Source organism: Polypterus senegalus, chromosome 10 (genome assembly GCF_016835505.1).
Source record: "Polypterus senegalus isolate Bchr_013 chromosome 10, ASM1683550v1, whole genome shotgun sequence".
Lineage (NCBI taxonomy): Eukaryota > Metazoa > Chordata > Cladistia > Polypteriformes > Polypteridae > Polypterus > Polypterus senegalus.
The window spans coordinates 167,843,104-167,863,453 of NC_053163.1; the positions used below are offsets into that span (position 1 = coordinate 167,843,104).

General features: G+C 39.7%; 1 protein-coding gene across 1 annotated transcript in view; it reads right to left on the reverse strand.

Annotated features, from left to right (window-relative positions):
• ctnnbl1 (catenin, beta like 1) overlaps positions 1-20,350 on the reverse strand; it is a 115,142-nt gene that overhangs the window by 2,341 nt on the left and 92,451 nt on the right. Inside the window, exons 13-15 of the mRNA XM_039767354.1 lie at positions 17,531-17,611; positions 3,901-4,038; positions 615-687 (exon numbers count right to left, since the gene is read on the reverse strand). Of these exons, the coding sequence (XP_039623288.1) occupies positions 615-687; positions 3,901-4,038; positions 17,531-17,611 (292 nt within the window). The remainder of the gene's footprint in view (positions 1-614; positions 688-3,900; positions 4,039-17,530; positions 17,612-20,350) is intronic.

The window sequence follows — 20,350 nt, forward strand, 5'->3', positions numbered from 1 at the left end:
AAGCTGCTACAGCAAGCTTCATGCAGCTTTTGTATTAAAAAAAAAAAAAAGAAAAAACAGCGCTTCATACTGATTAGCAGCAGTGCCAAGTACAAGCTGACATACAAAGCTACGGAAAACGAATATCTAAGGCACAAAAAGCTTAGAAACACAAAACATGTGACGGCATACTGATTTTGACTCCATTTATCACGAATGGGCTTCAAGAGATCTACGAGTCCTGGCAGCAAGAGGGACGGCAAGGGCACTTTTGGAGAGGTGCCAGCAAAACGTATGCTAACTCTAATTTACGTATTTCAGTGTCTAAATGCCCATTGAATCACTCCCTCATAATCCCAAAAACAAAGAAATGAAACAATCTGTACAGCGCTCCCAATATATTAAAAAAAAAAAAAAGCAGCAGCTTCTCTCATCCCCATGGGCTCCTAAGCAACGAGGCAGCTGCTGCAGAGTCACCTTCATCTTCACAGTTCTGCAGTGCAAGGACGACCCTCCAATGTTGTGTTATTTATTTACAGAAGGAGCCGTTCTGCCCGTATGTGAGGGGTTACTTCTGGAAATGCCAGCGTCCCATTAGAGACTCAACGCATCAGCACAGGAGAGCCGAGACTTACCTCTCATAATGTGTCGCACTATTTTGACTGAGCCTCCCCTGAGATTTAGGATCTGGTGGACTCTCTGCTGCAGCTAAAAAAAGACAACAGAGAGTACAACATTTAATAAATAGTCAAGGCCTCAGGGCACATCAGTACTAAAATTTCTACAGCGTTACTTTATTGGCCAAAATCTTATTTTGCTTCCAACATTTAAATATTTAAAAAGAGAGTAACACAGGCAAACAGACATATACAGTGCCTTCCCCTTGGAAGTTTTCACATTCTATTGCCTTACAACATTGAATCGTGGCGAGTTTAACTTGATTGTTTTGACATACTGCACAAAGCCTCTTTAATGTTAATGTGAAAAGAGATCTCTGCAAGGTAGTCTAAATTAATTACATTTATAAAACAGAAAATGACTGAGTTTATATTTATGGTTAAATATTCACTCCCTTCAAAAGGACACACCTAAATCTTAACTGGTCGCCTGATTGGTTTTAAAAGTCACACAAACAGTGTGATCAATGGAAATCACCTGAGCTTTTCAGTTCACTGTAGTACAACACCCCTGAATCTGAAAGGTTCAGCTTGTAGTGAGAGTCAGTATGGCGACCTAACCTACATAATGAAGACACAAGAAAAATCCATGCAACTCCAAGAAACGGTGAATGAAAAGCACACAAGTCAGGGAATGGAGACGAGGAAATATCCTAATCACTGAATATCCCTTGGAGTACAATTATCAAGAAATGGAAAAGAGTAGGGCATAGCTGTAAATCTGCCCAGGGAAGGCCATTCACAAAAACTGAAGACAACGAGTTTGAGAGGCCACAAACAGACCTCAGAGGGCTCTGAAGGAATGGTAAGCTAACAATAAGTGAGACTGGAGAGACTGTGCAGGCAACTGCTGCCAAGATGCTTCACCAGTTATAGCTTTGTGAGGGAAGTGGCAAAGAGAAAGCCACTACTAAAAAAAAAAAAAAAAAGAAATACCCCACTACACATGACATCTCAGCTAGAAGATAAAACGGGGGACTCTGATGTCAGCTGGAAAAAAGTTTTATGATTTGACAAGACCAAAATTGAGGTTTTGGCCATTAGACTAAATGCCATGCTTGGTATAACCCAAATATTACACATTACCTAATAACACACCATCCCCACTGTGAAGCAATGTTGGTGGTAGCATCATACTATGGGGAGGCTTAACTTTAGCAGATCCTAGAAGGCTTGTGAAGGAAGACAATAAAATGGATGTAGTGAAGTACAGGAAAACCTGATGAAGTCTCCCTCCCACAAAACACCACAGGAATGGCTTCAAAATGACAATGGTAATGCCATGGACAGGCTGAGTCAATGTCTAGATCTCAATCCATTTTGACAATATGTGGATGGATTTGAAAAAGGCCCTTCCCTCGTCATCGTCATGCAACCTGAAAGGGGAACTTCTTTTCCTATTCAATGAGATGGAGAGAAAGAGACCTACACACACTCACAGACTCAAGGCTGACATGGCTAACAAAGGTTCATCTACTAAATACTGACTTGAAGGGAGCAAATATTCATCTGATCAATTATTTTGTGTTTTATATTTTGTAACAAATTTAAATACCACGGCAGAGAACTGATGTCACTTGGACATTAAATAACCTTTTATGCTGATCAGTGTCAAAGAAGCCAAATTAAATCTAATGGGAGATTCAATATTGTAAAATATGAAAATTTATAAAAGGGTTAATACTACATATATTCACACACACATGTACAAATACAATATACATAAACATGCACATATACAGTATTTACACCTGTATGAGATGCAAAAATGGCCTACAAAAGAAACAGTTTACAGACCATAATTACAATAGACCAAGACTAGTAAGAAGAGAAGCTCATTCAGGTCCTGTGTGGGCAGAAAAGTGAGAACCAAGCGGGTAGTAAGTGAATTTCCTGGGGGGAAATCATGAGAAGACTACAAGTCTAAACTATAATGCAGATATATGACCATCATTATGAGCTCAAGTATGAGTGGGCAGATGAGCCCAACAACAGGCTGTTAAGGTCTTTATATTGTTGACCAGAAAGATTGCCTGGAGTTCAGTTATAAAAAAACAAAAAAAAACACCACTGGTTAAACAGAATAACTGTGGTCTCCAAAAATGATTCTGTTGTAGACAGTAAGTTGGCTAGAAACAGTTGCTGTGCTGCACAAGGCCATGATATTTTAAATAGAGAGGAGAAACCAACTTTGCCCTCATAATTTTGTAGGTGCGCTCTTGCTTGTAGGTCTAGCACCTAGTTGCTGTCCATTTGCTGTCTGAACTTTCTACCCATGTCTCCCTGGGTTTTTTTTTTTTTTTTCAGATTCTCCAAGTCTCCCACAGCCCAAAGAGGAGGTTCTGAAATGGGCCCCAGCAGCCATACCACATGCACTTCAGAAGAAGTCATCCACCTGAAGCTAGGCATGTTCCGGTATTGCTACACTGTGGATGGGAGACCATCTAAGAAAAGCCCGGGATGCTGCTGAAAGAGGCGTTAGTGAGGGCAGCATGGGTCGCTAACCCTGTGATCTGAATATTGATGTTGATTCCCCATTGTAGTGATGGGGACACTATGCTGTACAAATGGCACCGTCCTCCGGATGACACATAAAATCAAGGTCCCGATTCTCTGCGGCCATAAGAGATCCATGGGTATACTTTGTAAAGAGCATCCCAATGTCCAGGCTAAACTGCCCACCATAGCCTAGTCATTTGGGCCCCCTAGTCATCCAATGTCTCTCACCCCTTCACCCACCTAACATGTAATGTATGGTGAGCGTACTGGTGCAAAAACGCCTCCCCTTGCATCATCCAGGGGGGTGCTACAAATTACTGGCGGTTTGAAGTGAGAAAAGTGCTATATAAATGTAACAAATTATTACGATGATGATGGGCTGGCAAGTTTTCAATAGTTGGTTCGTGACTTTATCCCAATAAATGTCAGGATAGGCTCAGACTGCCAAACAACCCTGATCTGGGGTGGATTTCAGAATGCTAGCTAGTGCTGTGTCATTAAAACCTGATTCATGGAGTGAACTACATCACTTTAGTATGTTTAGTGAATTGTATGTATCAAGAACAAAAGATTCATTAACATAAATGCTGTGGCGCTATGGTGATGATGATGATAGACGTGGAGCTCACTCCATCATATTCATGTTCCCCATCACCACAGGCTCCACAAAGATCAAGCTGCTCGCCGGAATCAAGCAGGTCTTAGGGAAATGTTTATCAGCTCAAGTGTCACTATTTTATATTACCTGGGGAATATTTGCATTGCTAATTTCCACCATAATATAACAGATTAGCTGAAGCACAAAGAGTCCAGCATCCAAGCGACGCAGGTAGAACTCGTCCTCCATGACATCGCTGATGATTTCTCCCCTACGCACCATGTCCTGGAGAGAAAGAAAAAAAAAAAAAAGAAACTCATTTTGGTTGCACTCTTCTTTTCACCACCTCTGGAAATGTCCAGGCCCCAAACCATTATAATAAATATCATGGTAAAATCCATATTACTTCTTGTTTTGCAAAAAAAAAAAAAAACACCCTAGAAAAAGAGTGGCATGCTAACACCCCCCACCATGTCTCTTATTCAGCCCAACGTCAATTTCATTAGGCACTTTATGATCTATAAATGTTACTTTTCTCACCAGGGATACCAGTTAATGACAGCATGCAGGTCCACTGGCTGCAGATCGCGTCTCAGGCACTTCTATTTTTGTATTAAATGTCTGTGGAGCGGCAGCAGGCGGTGTGCTGGCTCTTGACAGCATCAGCTCGGTGCACAAACAGGGCTGCCTCCATTATTAGAGGCTACAAGTCTCCAGTTCTGTCAAGAGGCAATGACATGTGCTTTAAATTCAAACCTCAAGGAGGCAGGTCTGCCGTCACCTGTTAAGACTCTCCTCTGAGTGCACTAAGCAGGAATCAAAGAGCAGCTCTGGTTTAATGGAGAAATGCAAGGGAGCTGAACACAAAGACGACCAGCTGGTTTAGTGGACCTTCATCATTGGTTAAGATTGGATGTGCCAGCAATGTGAATATTTTGGTGTGTGTCAAAATCATTTTATGGCCTTTAACCAGGAAGGTTCTTTGCCCTGCAGGGGCTGGGGAGCAGCGCAGCATATACTTAATATAAATGCCGACCTCGTTTGCAGTCCACAAGTGGGATGGAATTTTTAGGTCCATGCAGGCTGTTTGCCAACTAATTTTAAAGGTGCCATTTATCAGTCACACATTTACAACAGTTGAGGCTAGAGACAGAGAACAAAAGGTCATTTGTTCCACTAAAAAAAGCATTCATGATTTTATTACAAAATAAATTATTTCTTGGCACACATGGCAGGCTGAAATGTTGCTCTCTGGTACGACAATGGAATGTTGCCCAGATTAGAAAAACAGTTCAATGCGAGATTTTAGGTCTGCCAACCAACAAGCAATCAAATGTCTATTTTATACAGTGCATGCGAAAGGATATTACAAGTAACGCAGAAGGCGCAACAGACTTCAGTTTGACTGGTCCACATCCAGGCTGTAATTCATAAGGCGTCAAGGCACAGAAGACACTTGGAGAAAGAACTCATGATGTATTTGAATCTAGATTTCTTCATATATAGAGTTTGTTGCAATGCAATTTAATGTTTCTTTTTCAGAAATGCTACTTTATCTAAAACTACTCAAAGGCCAGATGGGAACATCTGCACTTTTGTTCACCAAAGAATAACAGGCTTAGGTTGTGAGCTGACTAATGTGTGCCATGTTGAGTTATATGAAAAAAAAGCAGCCAGCATCCAAGGAACTGACTGTTTGTCATTTTTTGTGTGTAAACAGAGAGGTTTTCAAACTGCAGGCTGAATAGACGGATGAATAAATGGTGCAGCTGCGTGACATATTTGGGTTTGTCTATTCTGTAATTTCTCAGATTATGTGCGGTTTTAAAGAATGTATCAGGCTGGTCAACATGTATAGCAGTTCATTGCAGTGTGCTGAACCTTTGAATGAAGAGTCAAATAAGAGTAGTGAATACAATAATAAATTCAATATAACGATATAAGAAAACTACATACAGTCATCTGGAAAAAGTACAAGCCATGAAATGTTATCTTTTGTTTAAGCTATTTGCACATACCAAGATTTAATCTTCAATTACACATTATCTATAGGTAAAAGTGATATAACACAAAAAAACATCATGCTACATTTACTGTCCATTGTATAAATCAAATAAACTGCAAAATTTCACATGTGGGGAAAAAAATAAGTGCATCCCTCCATTTAACCCTACCTCAAAGTAAAATCAGGTGCAAATAATCAGATCATCACTAGAGGGGATCTTGTCTAAACATATCTTAGTTAAACTTCAGACGTTTAAGTTTGGTTTGCTCTTTGTTACCACCATGCCGAGATAGAACGAGCCCCCGGAGTCCATTAGAAAGAAGGTTACAGATGCCTATGAGCTTGAAAAGGGTTTTAAAAAGATTTAACTATTGAAAATCAACCACTTCACTGCCCAGAAAATCATTTACAAGGAGATAAAGATTTGCCAACTTGTTCAGGCCAGGACACCAACAGCAGAACGCAAGATGCTGAAAGAAGTGTTGAAGAAACCCAGAATTTCATCACAGGGCCTCCAGGTAGTTCTTGCTACTGTTGATGTCAAAGTGCACAAATCCAACATTAGAAAGAATCCACACAAATTAGCTCTATATGGGAGGTGTGCCAAGAGGAAATCTTTGCTGTCCAGAAAGAACACCAGGGCAAGACTAAAGTTTGCTCATGAACACCTAGGAAAAGGCCAGGACTTCTGGAACAACATGCTCTGGACAGAACGGGCGACAATAGAGTTATCTGGTAACATCACGAAAACTAAAGACAACATTTGACCAAAAGAGTCTGAAAGCAACTGTAAACCAAGGCGGGGAAAAACACATTGATGCATGTAGACCTGGGTAGCTCACCATCATAAAATCTACTAGGAATTCTTCACTGGTGATTCAATTATTTGTAGTAAAATATTTGTGTTGCACCATCTATTGGAATGACAAATGCAATGCATTTTATTCCTACAAATGTTTGTGAGGCACCATCTGTTGGAATGATGGTGACAATGCAACCAGATAGACATACAGATACTTATTCATTTATTAAAGTGGATATAAAACCATCTGGGATTTTTAAAGGCTTCTCAGACACAGACTCATTTTTCTCATAAATTCCAGAAACACCCAGAAATTCCGGAAACTGGATAATAACACAATAGTAGGTAGGGTGTAGTCCTCCAATAAGCCGCTAGGTATCGTATGCCTACCGTCTGGGTAATCAGTCCCTCGAGTGACATGGTGCAGAGCTGACTGAGTGCATAGTCCTGCAGTTTATTCTACAATCGTGTATAAGACTTTATTCATCTTTGAAGGACTTGTTCATAAAGAGTTATTTCCTGTGGACAGACTGTTAACTGGAAACATCATATTGACCTGCTGAGGCTTCTACGGGAAAGCATCAGTGAAAAACATTCAGAGAAATGGTGCACCCAAAACTGTTTTGTCCACCATGACAATGTACCAGCACACACTGTTGTCAGTCAAAGAGTTTTTGACCAGAAGCATATGGACAGTTTGGTGAAGAAGGCATGACATCATCTCTACCACTTCAGATGCCTCAGGGATTTCAGGCAGCCATCTCAGCTACTAAAGAACTAATACACATCCACCATTAAAAGCATTCTGACTAGTCTGGAAACAGCAGGACCACAAGACTCCAAAGACAGTCAGCTGAACACATCACTGGGTGTGCACTCACTAACCTCTAAGACATCTACACCAAGCAAAGTCATACCAGGGCAAAGAAAACTAGGAGCGATACCAGCCTTCCCAACAATGACCTCTTCTCTGTGCTGCAGTCAGGTAAACGCTAATGCTGCCTGAATGAAGTCCAGTTCAGAGAGACCGAGGAGGAGCTTCTGTCCACAGTCCATCAGTAATATGAATAAAGAAAGTGTTTACAACTATGTGCCACCCTAGAGAGGAGGGGATCTTGAAGGTTACTTAAACTGCTCTAAGTTTGGAGATTTTGTTCTTAATAATAATGGGAATTTCTGTCCCACCACCTCCTGAACAAATACAAACACAGGTTAACCAGCAATTACCGATGCTATTGCTTAATACTTTTGAATCACACTGCATAACTTAAACAAACAATGTAAGGGTATAAGGTATTATTTTAAAAATAATGTCAAACTTAAGTAAAACATAAACCAACTGACTGGGCAGGCCTCTGCTTACTTAGGCCCACTTGTGCCTACACTGGAAATTGGGAGTAACACAGTATGGCCAAAGGATTAAGGTTACTGGGTGTGATAACCTCGTAAAGCTTGGATGACTATTTAAAGGAGAATGGAGGGTTTTTGACTATATATATCTCACCACATCTGTAATTGCACCATGGACCTAACCTGATTCTGCGGAGCCTCAGTAGGACAAACCATCCTCCCCATTCTGATACCACCTTCTGCAACAATCAAGTCAGCTTCTTGGTGTGGATGGATTCTAGCCAAACAAACTAGAATTATATTAGTATTAGACAGAAGTTCAGGAGCATTGTTTGTTACGGGGACGGCAGTGCTATGCCTTTTGCATACAACACCTTTGTTACTGTTTAACTTATGCGTGACTTGTTTGTTTCCACCTGGTGATTTGAAGACATTGAGGAATTTTGGGATTGATAGGTCTTAGTGTTGGCCTTGTTCCCAGTTTTCATTTACTCAGATTTTGCGCATTCTACTAATTGCTGTGTTAAGTGGATGTACGCATAATCAGTAGCGTTTCAGCAGGTGTTTTTTAGATTTTCGCATTTCTTACAACGGCTTTGGCTGAAAATTTGAAGGCTTGATTCATAAATCCTCAGTTGGCTGAAATTCAAACACTTACAGAAGGCAAGACTGTTCTTAAAAAAATACACTGTGTGCACAATTAGGCAAATGTTATTCCTCTGGACTAATTTTATTATTGAACAAAAGCAATCCTTTAAGTCAGTTCAAAATTGTATTACTTCAAACCAGAACAAACAAAAGAAGAGAGACTTTTGTCTTTCTCAGGGCAAAATAAATGTGTGCAATTAGGCAACTAAATTAAAAATCCCCAATCAAATCACTTGTTTATTTTTAAAGTTTCAGAGTAAGTATAAGAAATAAAAGGACATCATAAATAATATTTTTGGCCTTTTAAAAAATATTCAATGAACAATAAAACCGCCCTTCCTTTCAATAACTGTTGCGAGCCTTCCATCCATCGAGTCTGCCAGTTTCTTTAGCGGTTCACGATGAACTTTCCCAGAAAGACAAACCATCACACCCAAAAGCTTTTCAAAGAGGTGTACTGCCTTCCCTCGCATTTGAGAAGGTCCCACAAGTTCTCAACAGGATTAAAGTTGATTAAGCAAGGGAGTCCGGTCATTATTCTGTCACCTTTGAGATCTTTGCTGGCCAGCCAAGCAATGGAGTATTTGGATGCATGTGATGGGACATTGCAGTTCATTAAGCTCATGGCCTTCTTGAATGCTGTGGATTTCTTCCTGTACCACTGCTTGAAGAAAGTATCTTCTAGAAAATGGCAGCAAGTTTGGGAGATAAGTTTTAGTCCATCTTCAACCTGAAAAGGTCCAACTAGATCATCCAGAATGACAGCAGCCCATATCACCTGACTAGAATGGGTGCCCTGGGTCCATCAGTGATCAAGCCATGGGCCCAACAAGAGTCACTCTAATTTCATTTATCCATAAAAACATGGGGTGGGGGGGAAATCAATCTTCAGGTATTTCTTGGCCTGGTCTTGATGCTTCAACTTGGGAATCTTATACAGAGGTGGCCACGTTAAAACCTGTTACCTTAGCCATGTCTGTGAACACCTGACATCTTGTACATTGACACTCATGGAAGACTGCAGTTCTGGAAAATTGTGATCCTGGAGGTTAATGGGTTGCTGGTCACTTTGCAGTTAATTTGTCCCTTTTCTTCTCTATAAGTTTTTTTGTGACACTGCTCATTATTTGCCACAAAATGTTTTGATAGTTTGGTGGTCACACACCTAGTTTTGCAATTTCCAGATTGCTGCATCCGTCTGAAAGTCACTTTTACAATTTTTGACTTTTCAATGTCAGTTAAAATTTCTTTTTCGGCCCATTTTGCCTGAGGTAATGAAAGTGCCTAATAATTATGCACACCTTAACATAAGGTGTTAATCACTTTAAGACATAGTCTCCCCAATTAAAGAATTACAAATAGCCTGAAAATGATTACAGTGAATAAGCATTCAAGTTTATATGGTTTAGAGTTGGATAACATGCATTGAAATAATAAGGCGAGGAAATGGACTTGCCTAATTGTGCACACAGAGTAAGATGGCCAGTCAGCAGTGATGTGATTCTGATGAAGGAAGAGACGGAGGCTTGTCTCGTTGACATACAAGTATTTGTTATATTAGTCACCAAAATCTAAACAAAAAGCTACCATTTATAAAAATGCATGAACGTGCAATACAGCATGCTGCAGAATAAACAAAACATGTATCGACTAATCCATTATTGAAAAGGCAACATATTTAACCAAAAATGTTTGTGGGAAAAACACAAAGCTGGGGGATTTGTCTCGTTATTTTTTTTAATAGAAAAAAAACTTTGTCCAAGAGGAGTTTACATATTCCTAAATTTGTCTGCGAGTACTTCTTCCTACTTAAAAATCACGGATGTTAAAGTGGTCAATTGGCAACTTCATCTGACCCATCGTGGTAGTGTGTGCTGCAGGGTTGCCAGGCTTTTACAAAATTTTCGGCCAGAGCAAAAGAAACTAGCTCAATTCCTGACATAGTCAAAGTGACACACCAGAAAGCGTGGGGTAGGATGGAGGTGGTGGGAGTATGCACCCCCCTCAGAGATTCGAGAGCAATGGATTAGATGCACACCACTGAGATTTAAGAGTGTTAGAATGGGTGTTTACCATTGAATCACAGGGAGCTGGGGTAGGTCCCTGTCCCCCACGGAGATTTCAGGACAAAGTACATATAAAGGATGAAAAATATGTTACAGTGGATTATGAAGTCTAAAAAAAATAACGCACATTTCATTTACTGTTGCAACCACCAATTTTTAGTTTTTCATGGGTTCAGTCACCTTTTCTTTTTATCGTTGCTATGGTGTTGATAGCAAACTGACTGGCTACAATGCAACATTGCCACATTACCTCTTGATGCTATAAAAGATGGTGACACATAAATAGGCATGTCCAGGTGTTTGGACAATAATAAAAAGCAGCTCATGAATCAAAGTTCTTAGTTACAGAAATTAATTGTACAAATGGCCTTCTTTCCATCAAGTTTTACTTTGGGCTATTTGTGTTCTCCAACTTCTAATTAAGGAACAATGGCTCATTTCTTGACTATTCCATGCCTAGCTGTGTGTAACACGCATTTGCATACGGCCAGCTGAAAGGCTCGTGACTGAAATTCTAGCGCCGCTCCAGGGGTTGGTGCCATGTTCTAATGCGTTTTTACTTCCTCCCTGTTCAGCTCTGTTGAGCCCTTGAGCAAGGCCCTTCACCTGCAATTGCTCCGTCCTGGGTATGATATTATCTGCATCCATCCCTGCATGTAGGCCCGCCAACCTGCAGGGACAAACTTGGGGGTTGGTGGCAGAATTGGCACTCCAGCCACCATAAAAAAAACTGACACTGTTCCATTCCATCTGAACTAGTGGGGTGCTGAGGTATCACCCATTGCATGGCTGCACTAGAGTCCTAATCTGTTCCTGAGTTGGTTTGTCATGTGGTGAGTGCGGCAATGCATTGTATCAGTGTGTGCTCCTAACCTCTCTCTCTGTTCAGACCAATGAATGACGATTATGATACCTCTTATGTCACCTCTGGGGTCCATTCAGCTGGAACCGGCTCTTTCTGCAAGAAGGACTGAAAACCAGAAGCTCTGCCATCTGTCAGTTCTATCCTGAACTCTCGATTACTGCAGGTTTTTTCTTTTTGCTTTGCCATTCAATTACACAGGGTTACCAGGCTGGCACCCAGCTCTTTATTGTTGGCGTCTTGTTTCTCCTACACCTGTTGACATATTCTTAGTCTCCCAGTCTATTTGCCCTTTTTCCTCTACACAGGACGAACCACATTCCAACAGGCCTCAGTATGAGAGGTGACGAAGGACTGGATGGTCTTTCTGACTGGGTTCCAGAGAACCTGTATAGAAAGGGGAAGAACTTTCCAAAGGAACTACCATGACTGAAACACTTCACTAACCTGCTTGGAGTTTGCAAAAAGACACCTGCATGACTCTCTTGACTTTGACAAATAAGATTCTCTGGTCTGATGAAACCAAGACTGAACTGTGTGGACTAAATTCTAAGTAAGCGTCACACCTGGAGGAAGCCACACACCACTCTTCATCGGCATAATACCAATCCAACAGTGAAGCATGGTGCTGGCAGCAACAGGAACAAGAAGACTACAAAGGGTTTAGGGTGAGATGAACAGAGCAAAACAGAGATAACCTTAATGAAAACCTGCTCAGAGCACTCTGGACTTCAGACTGGGTCAAAGATTCACCTTCCAAGAGAACCCTAAATACAAAGAGGACTGTTTCATTTATGTCAGTTAGAATGCCCAGAGGGGGCCGGGTGGTCTCGTGGCCTGGAACTCCTGCAGATATTTTCTCTCTCCAGCCGTCTGGAGTCTTTTTTTTTTTTTTTAATTTTTTCTGTCCTCCCTGGCCATCGGACCTTACTCTTATTCTATGTTAATTAGTGTCGTTTTATTCTAATTCTTACTTTGTCTTTTATTTCTCTTTTCTTCATCATGTAAAGCACTTTGAGCTACATTTGTATGAAAATGTGCTATAGAAATAAATGTTGTTGTTGTTCTAACTGGACAATGACTGTAAACACAAAGGAAAGATACCACAGGACAACTAAAGGACAACTCTGCGGAATGTTCTCGAGTGGCTTTGCCAGAGCTCAGACTTGAGCTTAACCAAACGTCTCTGGAGAGACCTGAGAAAAGTTGTCCACCGATGATCTCCGTCCAGCCTAAAAGAGCTCGAGAGGATCTGCAGAAACCATTAGCAGAAGATCCCCAAATCAAGTTGTGCGAGGCTTGTCACATTAGACCCAAGATTACTCCAGGCTGGAATGGCTGCCAAAGGTGGTTCAACAAAGTATTAAGTAAAGGGTCTGAATACTTGGGTCAATGGGATATTTCAGCTATTATTATTTTTTTAATACAATTGCAACAATTCTGTTTTCACTTTGTCATTCTGGGACATTGGGTGTTGCCCGAAGAGAGAAAAAAATTAATTCAAATGATTTTAAATTAATTCAAATGATTTTATCACAAAGCTGAAACACGGCAAAATGCGCAAAAAGCAAATTGAGTCTGTTCAGTTCTGTGGCGAGTTGAACACACGCCTTAAAATATTCAGCTATCTGTTAATGTCTCGATGCATGCTCAATAATCCAGCTAAGGAAATTCTAGAAAGTTGATTCTAGAATCAAATAAGAAGATATCTGTTAAATACATTTAATTTTACAATAATTTGATGTAAATCTTTGTGTACTGCAGTCTTATGTTCACACTCATGCAGGACACTGAAGTGTGCCTTGTACCGTCCCTCCAATAGGATTTTTAAAATGTGTGAAAATGCATTTAAAATGTCTATGCTGTGACAAAGGGATTATATATTCCTTTGTGAAGGGGGGAGGCTGTGTGTTACAGCCTGCAGGCCCCAGTCAGTGAATGGATCCCAGGACAGCAAAGGCTGAAACACTAATGGACCTGCTGCTTCCACAGAATTGGATATTTGATTAAACAAACTCAACAGGACAAAACTGAGTGGAGATTCTGAAAAATAAGACTGGGATTAGCCGTCTGATAAATATGCATGGCAAAACAATTAAGAATAATAATATTTACATCAAAATGCTACCACTACATGGAAGCATTCTGTTAAAAGTGGTAGCCCCCAGAGATCAGTGCTGGGACAGCTACTGTTTTATTTTTAATATACATAAACTATCTGGACAAGAATATACTCAATAAGATGGTTAAGTTTGCAGACGATACCAAGCTAGGTGGACTGGCAGATAATCTACAGTCCTTTGAATCCTTGGAGAGGGACTTGTATAGCACACAGGCTTAGGCAGATTACATTTTCTGTACTTCTATTAAACTCAAAGTATTACAAGTAGGAAGTAGATGTGTTCAATTTGAATACACTATGGGAGGTCTAAAACTTTTGAGAATGATTTTGGAGTTTAGTGGACTCATCACTATCTACTTTTAAAAGCAATGTATAGACGTGATCATGGCAGCTAACAGGACATTAGGTTATAAATCTCAATGTATGGAGTACAAGTATATTCTTAAGTTACAGGACACACTAGTGAGGCTCACCTGGAGTACTGTGGACAGTTTTGATCTCCATATCATTTCTAAAAATATTATAAATGATAGAAAGTCGACACCACACCACGGGGGCAGTGGAGTGTGCAGACAGTCTCTCTCAGTCTCTTGCAGACCATCCACAGATAATCCCATGTGGTTCTGGCGCCACTGATGACATTTCTGTTCCCGGCGCTGATGAGGTCACATCCGGTTCTGCCATTTAAAACTGCCATCTTGCCTCAATACAAACCAGCTCTGTTTTAGACTCTGTGAAATGAACATCTCTGTTCAAATTTAAGGCCCCAAGCCTTTACAATGTCTGTGATTTTATATTTATATATATATATATATATATATATATATATATATATATATATATATATATATATATATATATATATATACACACACACACACACACTAGAGAAAGTCCAGAGGAGAAGGACTGAGACATCTAAACTATGAGGAGAGACTGAAAGAGTTATTTAAGCAAATGGACATTAAGAGGTGACTTGACTGCAGTGATTAAAATTATGAAATGGATTAGTACAATAAATCCAGAGCATTACTTTCTAATAAACTCTAAAACAAGAACACAGGTACAGAGTTTAAAAAAAAAAAAAAAACGTTTGTTCAACACACAAAAAACTAAAGACAAATGGAATAAATTGCCAAGGAGTGGGGTGGGGAGGACGACTTCAGGGGCCTTCAAATTGTGACGATGTTATTTTTGATAATCAATGTGAATAAGATGGACAAGTGTGCTGGGCTGAACGCCATATTCTTGTCACAATCTTTCTAATGTTCACCAGCCACTCTCTTAATGCAGTGTATAATAACCTGAATCTCTGCATTTGAGTGATCCAGGCTTTAGTACTACACTAAAAATGGCATGGCAGCGTGTACCTGTATCTGCCAGTTTAATTACTGAGGACATATTTGTCTTTTTATCATGCTAGTTCTAAAAATAGTACCAAAGTACGCCAGCAGATTTAGTGCGATGGCTGTATAATTTTTACAGGATTCACACTTGGGTCTCCCACAAGTATTGATTAAATACTGATTTTTTAGATTTGACTAAAAATTGAATCAGGCAGGTTGGTGAGGCTTTTGGTGGTTTTAGTCTACCTACAATGCACAATTATAAAAAAAAAAAAAATAAAAACTCAACAACTAATAACACTGACAACAAATCTGCAATTTTCTACACTGTGATATTGGGAGAAGGATGTTAAGGATAGAGCTGCCAGGGAAGAGGAAAAGAGGAAAGCCTAAGTGAAGGTTTATGGATATGGTGAGAGAGGACATGCAGGTGATGTGTGTAACAGAACAAGATGCAGAGGACAGGAAGATATGAAAGAAGATGATCCGCCGTGGCAACCCCTAACAGGAACAGCCGAAAGAAGATGATGTGCTCAAGAGAGGCCCACCAAATCAACAAGATAATTAAAAGGGGAGGCTCAGTTATGGGAGAGAATTCAAACTGAGTGCCATTGTGAACAATGCTGCACATCTTCATTGTGATACACTAGCACTGAGGATTTTCAGCCAACAAATTAAATCAGTAGACGTGTATCAAGCAATACAACTGGGGCTCCTTCACACCAAAGGCAATATGCCAGTTTAACACCTTACTGGAATTGGAACTGCTAAGAAGTTTTTTTTTTTTTATATTCAGTCATTGTGGTGTATGTATAGATGGATAGATGTGAAAGGCACTACATAATAGATAGAGATACTGTATGTGTGTGTGTGTGTATATATATATATATATATATATATATATATATATATATATATATATATATATATATATATATATATACCTATTTAAAGAGCTTCTGTAAAAAGCTAAAATTTTCTAAGAAGCCAGGTTAAGGACTAAGGCTGTAGAAGACTATTTCTACTGCAACAGAGAAAACTGCTTTCCTTATAGGTCTGACCAGAATATTTGTGATGAAGCCTCACTATTTTCCCCAACATTAAATAATTACATTTCCAATGGGGAAAAGGACCATGAGGAGAGGAAGGAGGATATTAGAATGGAGATCAGATTGACATAAGTGCAGATGAGATGCATCTTCTTACAAATGCCATAAAATTTTGCCTTGGGCTTCCACGATGTCCATGTCAGTCATTTAGTTTGTGAGCACGACTAAAAAAAACTTTAGTAAACTTTCTGCATGTTACAAGAAATTGCAGAAAGTTTACAAAACAATATGTTAATCTCCAAGAATGACATACTTACTATCTGCTTCCCAAATATTTTAATTAAGAATTTTATTAACATTGACACTGCCTGCACTGCTCATCATTTCTAAACTCCCTTTCAAAAGGCCCCAGAACAATCAGTACTCCAAGTCTGGAGCTAAACACACAGACTTGCCCAGCTTGCTCCCTTGTCTATTAACTCGGAACAATGCCATTTTCAGACTAAGCAGCAATTGACCACTCACTTCTTTTAATTTAGAAAGACAAAACCTCTTTTTGTCCAAGCAGAAATAACAGCATTGCAAGACATAGTGTTCTTGGCTCGACATTTTTACGATGATAATAAAATTAGCAAATTCAACCTTTGTGAATCAGTTTGGTATGTATAAGCATGATGTGACACAGCTCATTAAAATAATAAACAAAACACACAAGGTACAAGAAGCCATGACCTTGGAGATAAAAGATTTTTCTATCTATAATTATTTCCATTAAAGCTCACCTCCAAGTCTGTAGAATACCCAACTGTTCACTGGTATTAATAAGTCGGCATGGTTAGCCAGATGCAGTGCTAACAGGGAGGTACTTTAAAACACAACAAGCATCGTCCAAAGGGAGGACATTTTTCTAGTACGTTCCATTACTATGACATCAAGAAATGATGTGCATATTTCCCCAAGACAAGCTTTTATGTTAAATGTGAAATCTATCCTCCAACGCCCCACAGCAATCCAAAAGACTGGAGGCATCCTATCTTACACAGGCATCCTATGGACTCATTCGCTATTTTTATTAGTGTCGTAAATAAGTCAGTCCAAGGACGATTTACATCAGGCATTAAAACCCTGCCACCAGTTCTTGGGGGGGAATGCAGCATTTCTTTGTGGGATTTTTGTGACATACAGTCTATTGGTAAACCAATGTAACACATGGAAGCTAAGCAACACCTTATTATTACTATTTAACAAAGGCAGTCCTTTGGGGGGGCAGGGTGAAAAACGCAGCTTTTAAATGTGCCATCTGTTATCCAAAACAAGTACTCTTGTGAGTGAACAACATCTCCATACAAGAAGGCCTTTAAAGCATGCGATTCTACTTGTCGTCAGAGCAGTTTTTTTTAAATGATTATCAAGGTGATTATGGAAAGCAGAACTGCAAACGCTTTCTTCTCATGACGAAATGGCAAAGTTAAAAACAGAACGACAACAACAACAGTCTAACATCTGGGAAGAATGCCCGCCTCTTACGTGCTTCTCGCCTTCAATCTTCTTGTCAGCCAGCTGCACAGCTTCCAGGTATTTAAAATGCAACTCCATCAGTCTGTCGACCTGCAGGTGAGAAGAAGGCAGAAACAGAGATCAGTGATACGGAAAACAGCCAGGATCAACACCTTACTAAAGAGGGAGCTTCCTAAGAGCATGCAAGCTTGTTAAAATGCTGCTGAAGGAACAAAGAAGGAAAGCAAGCCAAGCCCCTGGACTTGTGTGTGGCTAGTAGAGGAAGAAAACCAGATGGAGGCAGACAGAAACACATGCACACATGACATGCAATTTCTAAGTTTTAGGTCTCCACTTATGGCCTGGATGCTTGAACCTTGCTAAGTGATGTTAATGTTTTGGGATTCTGTGCATACAGAAAAGTTGAATGTTCTTCAAAGAACGGTGGCTGGGCAGTGTCGGCTCCAGGATCATCACTGCCACCTCCACCTCTAAAAACTGGGAACAGTCCCTTCAGTGAATCTACAGGAGCAGTGTATAGAAACACCAACGTCAGCCGCTCAAGGTGTATACTTACCTAAGGCTGTTAAGTGCACCTTTGCAACATAACATGCATCCTGATATGAAATGACATTTACAGAAAAATCAGAGTGAAAGTCAAATCCATCTATTTCCTCAGTCTTAAAATGGAGTGGTTAGTTTATCCCAACATTTTCGATGAGGGTTACTAAATCAAAAAGAATTTTGAAGGATCTTGCTGCATTTAGTTAAAGGAAGAAAAAAAAAAACACAATATACCATATCTTATAAATAAAACTTCTACGTGTGGAAGTGTGTCTGTCTGGCCCGTAAGTGCGAGGCTACAGCATGACACTCAAAAGAAATTGACTCTGTCGACAAAGTGAAACCGCTGAGAAAAGACAGAACTTCGCTTACCTGATAATACACAAGTGAGACGAGCACGTCGGCAAAACAAAACCCGTGTTTTGAAAATTTTAGCCCCATCTCTAACCTGCCCTTCTTAAGTAAAATTCTAGAGAAGGCAGTCATTATGCAGTTAAATGACCACCTCAATAAACCTGCTATTCTTGATAAATTTCAGTCAGGTTTCAGAACAAATCACAGCACAGAAACTGCACTCGTTAAAGTAGTAAATGACGTGCGGATAAATGCAGACACAGGCCGTCTATCTGTTCTCATCCTCTTAGATCTGAGTGCCGCATTTGACACCATTGATCATAATATTCTTAGAAATCGCCTTAGTCAATGGATGGGCCTCTCTGGCAATGTCTTAAATCGGTATGAATCCTACCTGGCAGGGAGAAAATTCTTTGTGAGTTGTGGTAATTACAACTCAAAGACACATGATATCCGATATGGTGTTCCACAAGGCTCTATCCTGTGTCCGCTGCTCTTTTCAACTTACATGCTTTCGTTAGATCAGATTATCTCAGGTTACAATGTGAGTTACCACAGTTATGCTGATGACACACAGCTGTACTTATCAATAGCACCTGATGACACCGACTCTCTCGATTCACTAACACAATGTCTTACTGGTATTTCTGAATGGATGAATAGTAATTTTCTCAAACTAAAGAGAAAACTGAAATTTTAGTAATTGGCAATAATGGATTCAATGAGGTTATCAGAAATAACTTTTAATCCTAATGCATCAAGTTTAAGACAGAAGTAAAAAATTTAGGAGTAACTGTTGACTGTAATCTGAATTTTAAATCGCATATTCATCAGACCACTAGGACAGCATTCTTTCACTTAAGAAACGTAGCAAAAGATGCTGAGAAATGAGTTCACGCTTTTGTTTTCAGTCGACTAGATTACTGTAACGCACTCCTCTCAGGGTCACGCAAAAAAGACATCAATCGATAGCAACAAGCGCAGAATGCAGCTGCTAGAATCCTAACTAGGAAAAGAAAATCCGAGCACATCTCTCCAGTTTTGATGTCACTACACTGGTTACCTGTGTCATTCAGGATTGACTTTAAAATACTGCTTATGGTTTATAAAGCCTTAAATAATCTGCTCCATCTTATATATCGGAATGTCTGACACCTTATATTCCAATTCATAACCTTAGATCAACATGTTTCGCTGTGTAAAGAGTTAACTTTTGTGCTCTTTTGTATTTATCTTTGTGCATAGTCAAGTCCTTCATTAAGGCTCCAAAACGATCTGCTACTGCTACTCCTTCAGGGTCTGTGCCCAAGCGCCAACGGAAGATGTTAACGATTGCCGAAAAGGTAAACGTTTTGGATTTGTTGAAGGAAGGGAAAAGCTACACCGCTGTAGGACACCATTACAACATCAATGAGGCTACGATTCTTTTTATTTAAAAAGTAGGAAAGGAATATAAGATCTACGGCCGCAGTGTCCTTTTAACCAGGGTGCAAAACGAGTTGTAAGTGGATGTAATAAAGCAGTAGTCTGGATGGAATCTGCTTTAGGGATTTGGATTGAAGAAGAACAACGGCGGTGCTACACAGTCGCCTGAAGTGGCTCCTTTAAAGGCTGTAACGCTCTCCTTTGTTGTGCAGTAAAACTAAACTCATTGTTATCAGACAAGTCATCGTGTCATTGTTGGTGAGTAACCATAATTAATTTTCTACTTACAGTACTTAGGACATGTGCGTACGTTTAGTGTCACTGTACACACATTTACTCTATACAATTTTTCATGCATTGTACGTATATATTGCTTGTGGCCTGTCTATCATAATGGCTATAACATATGTGATATTGGAGACACTCGATATCTTTAAAATAATATTTTTTTACTGTATATAAACAGTGTGTTTACATACATAATTTCAATGAATCTTACCTAATATC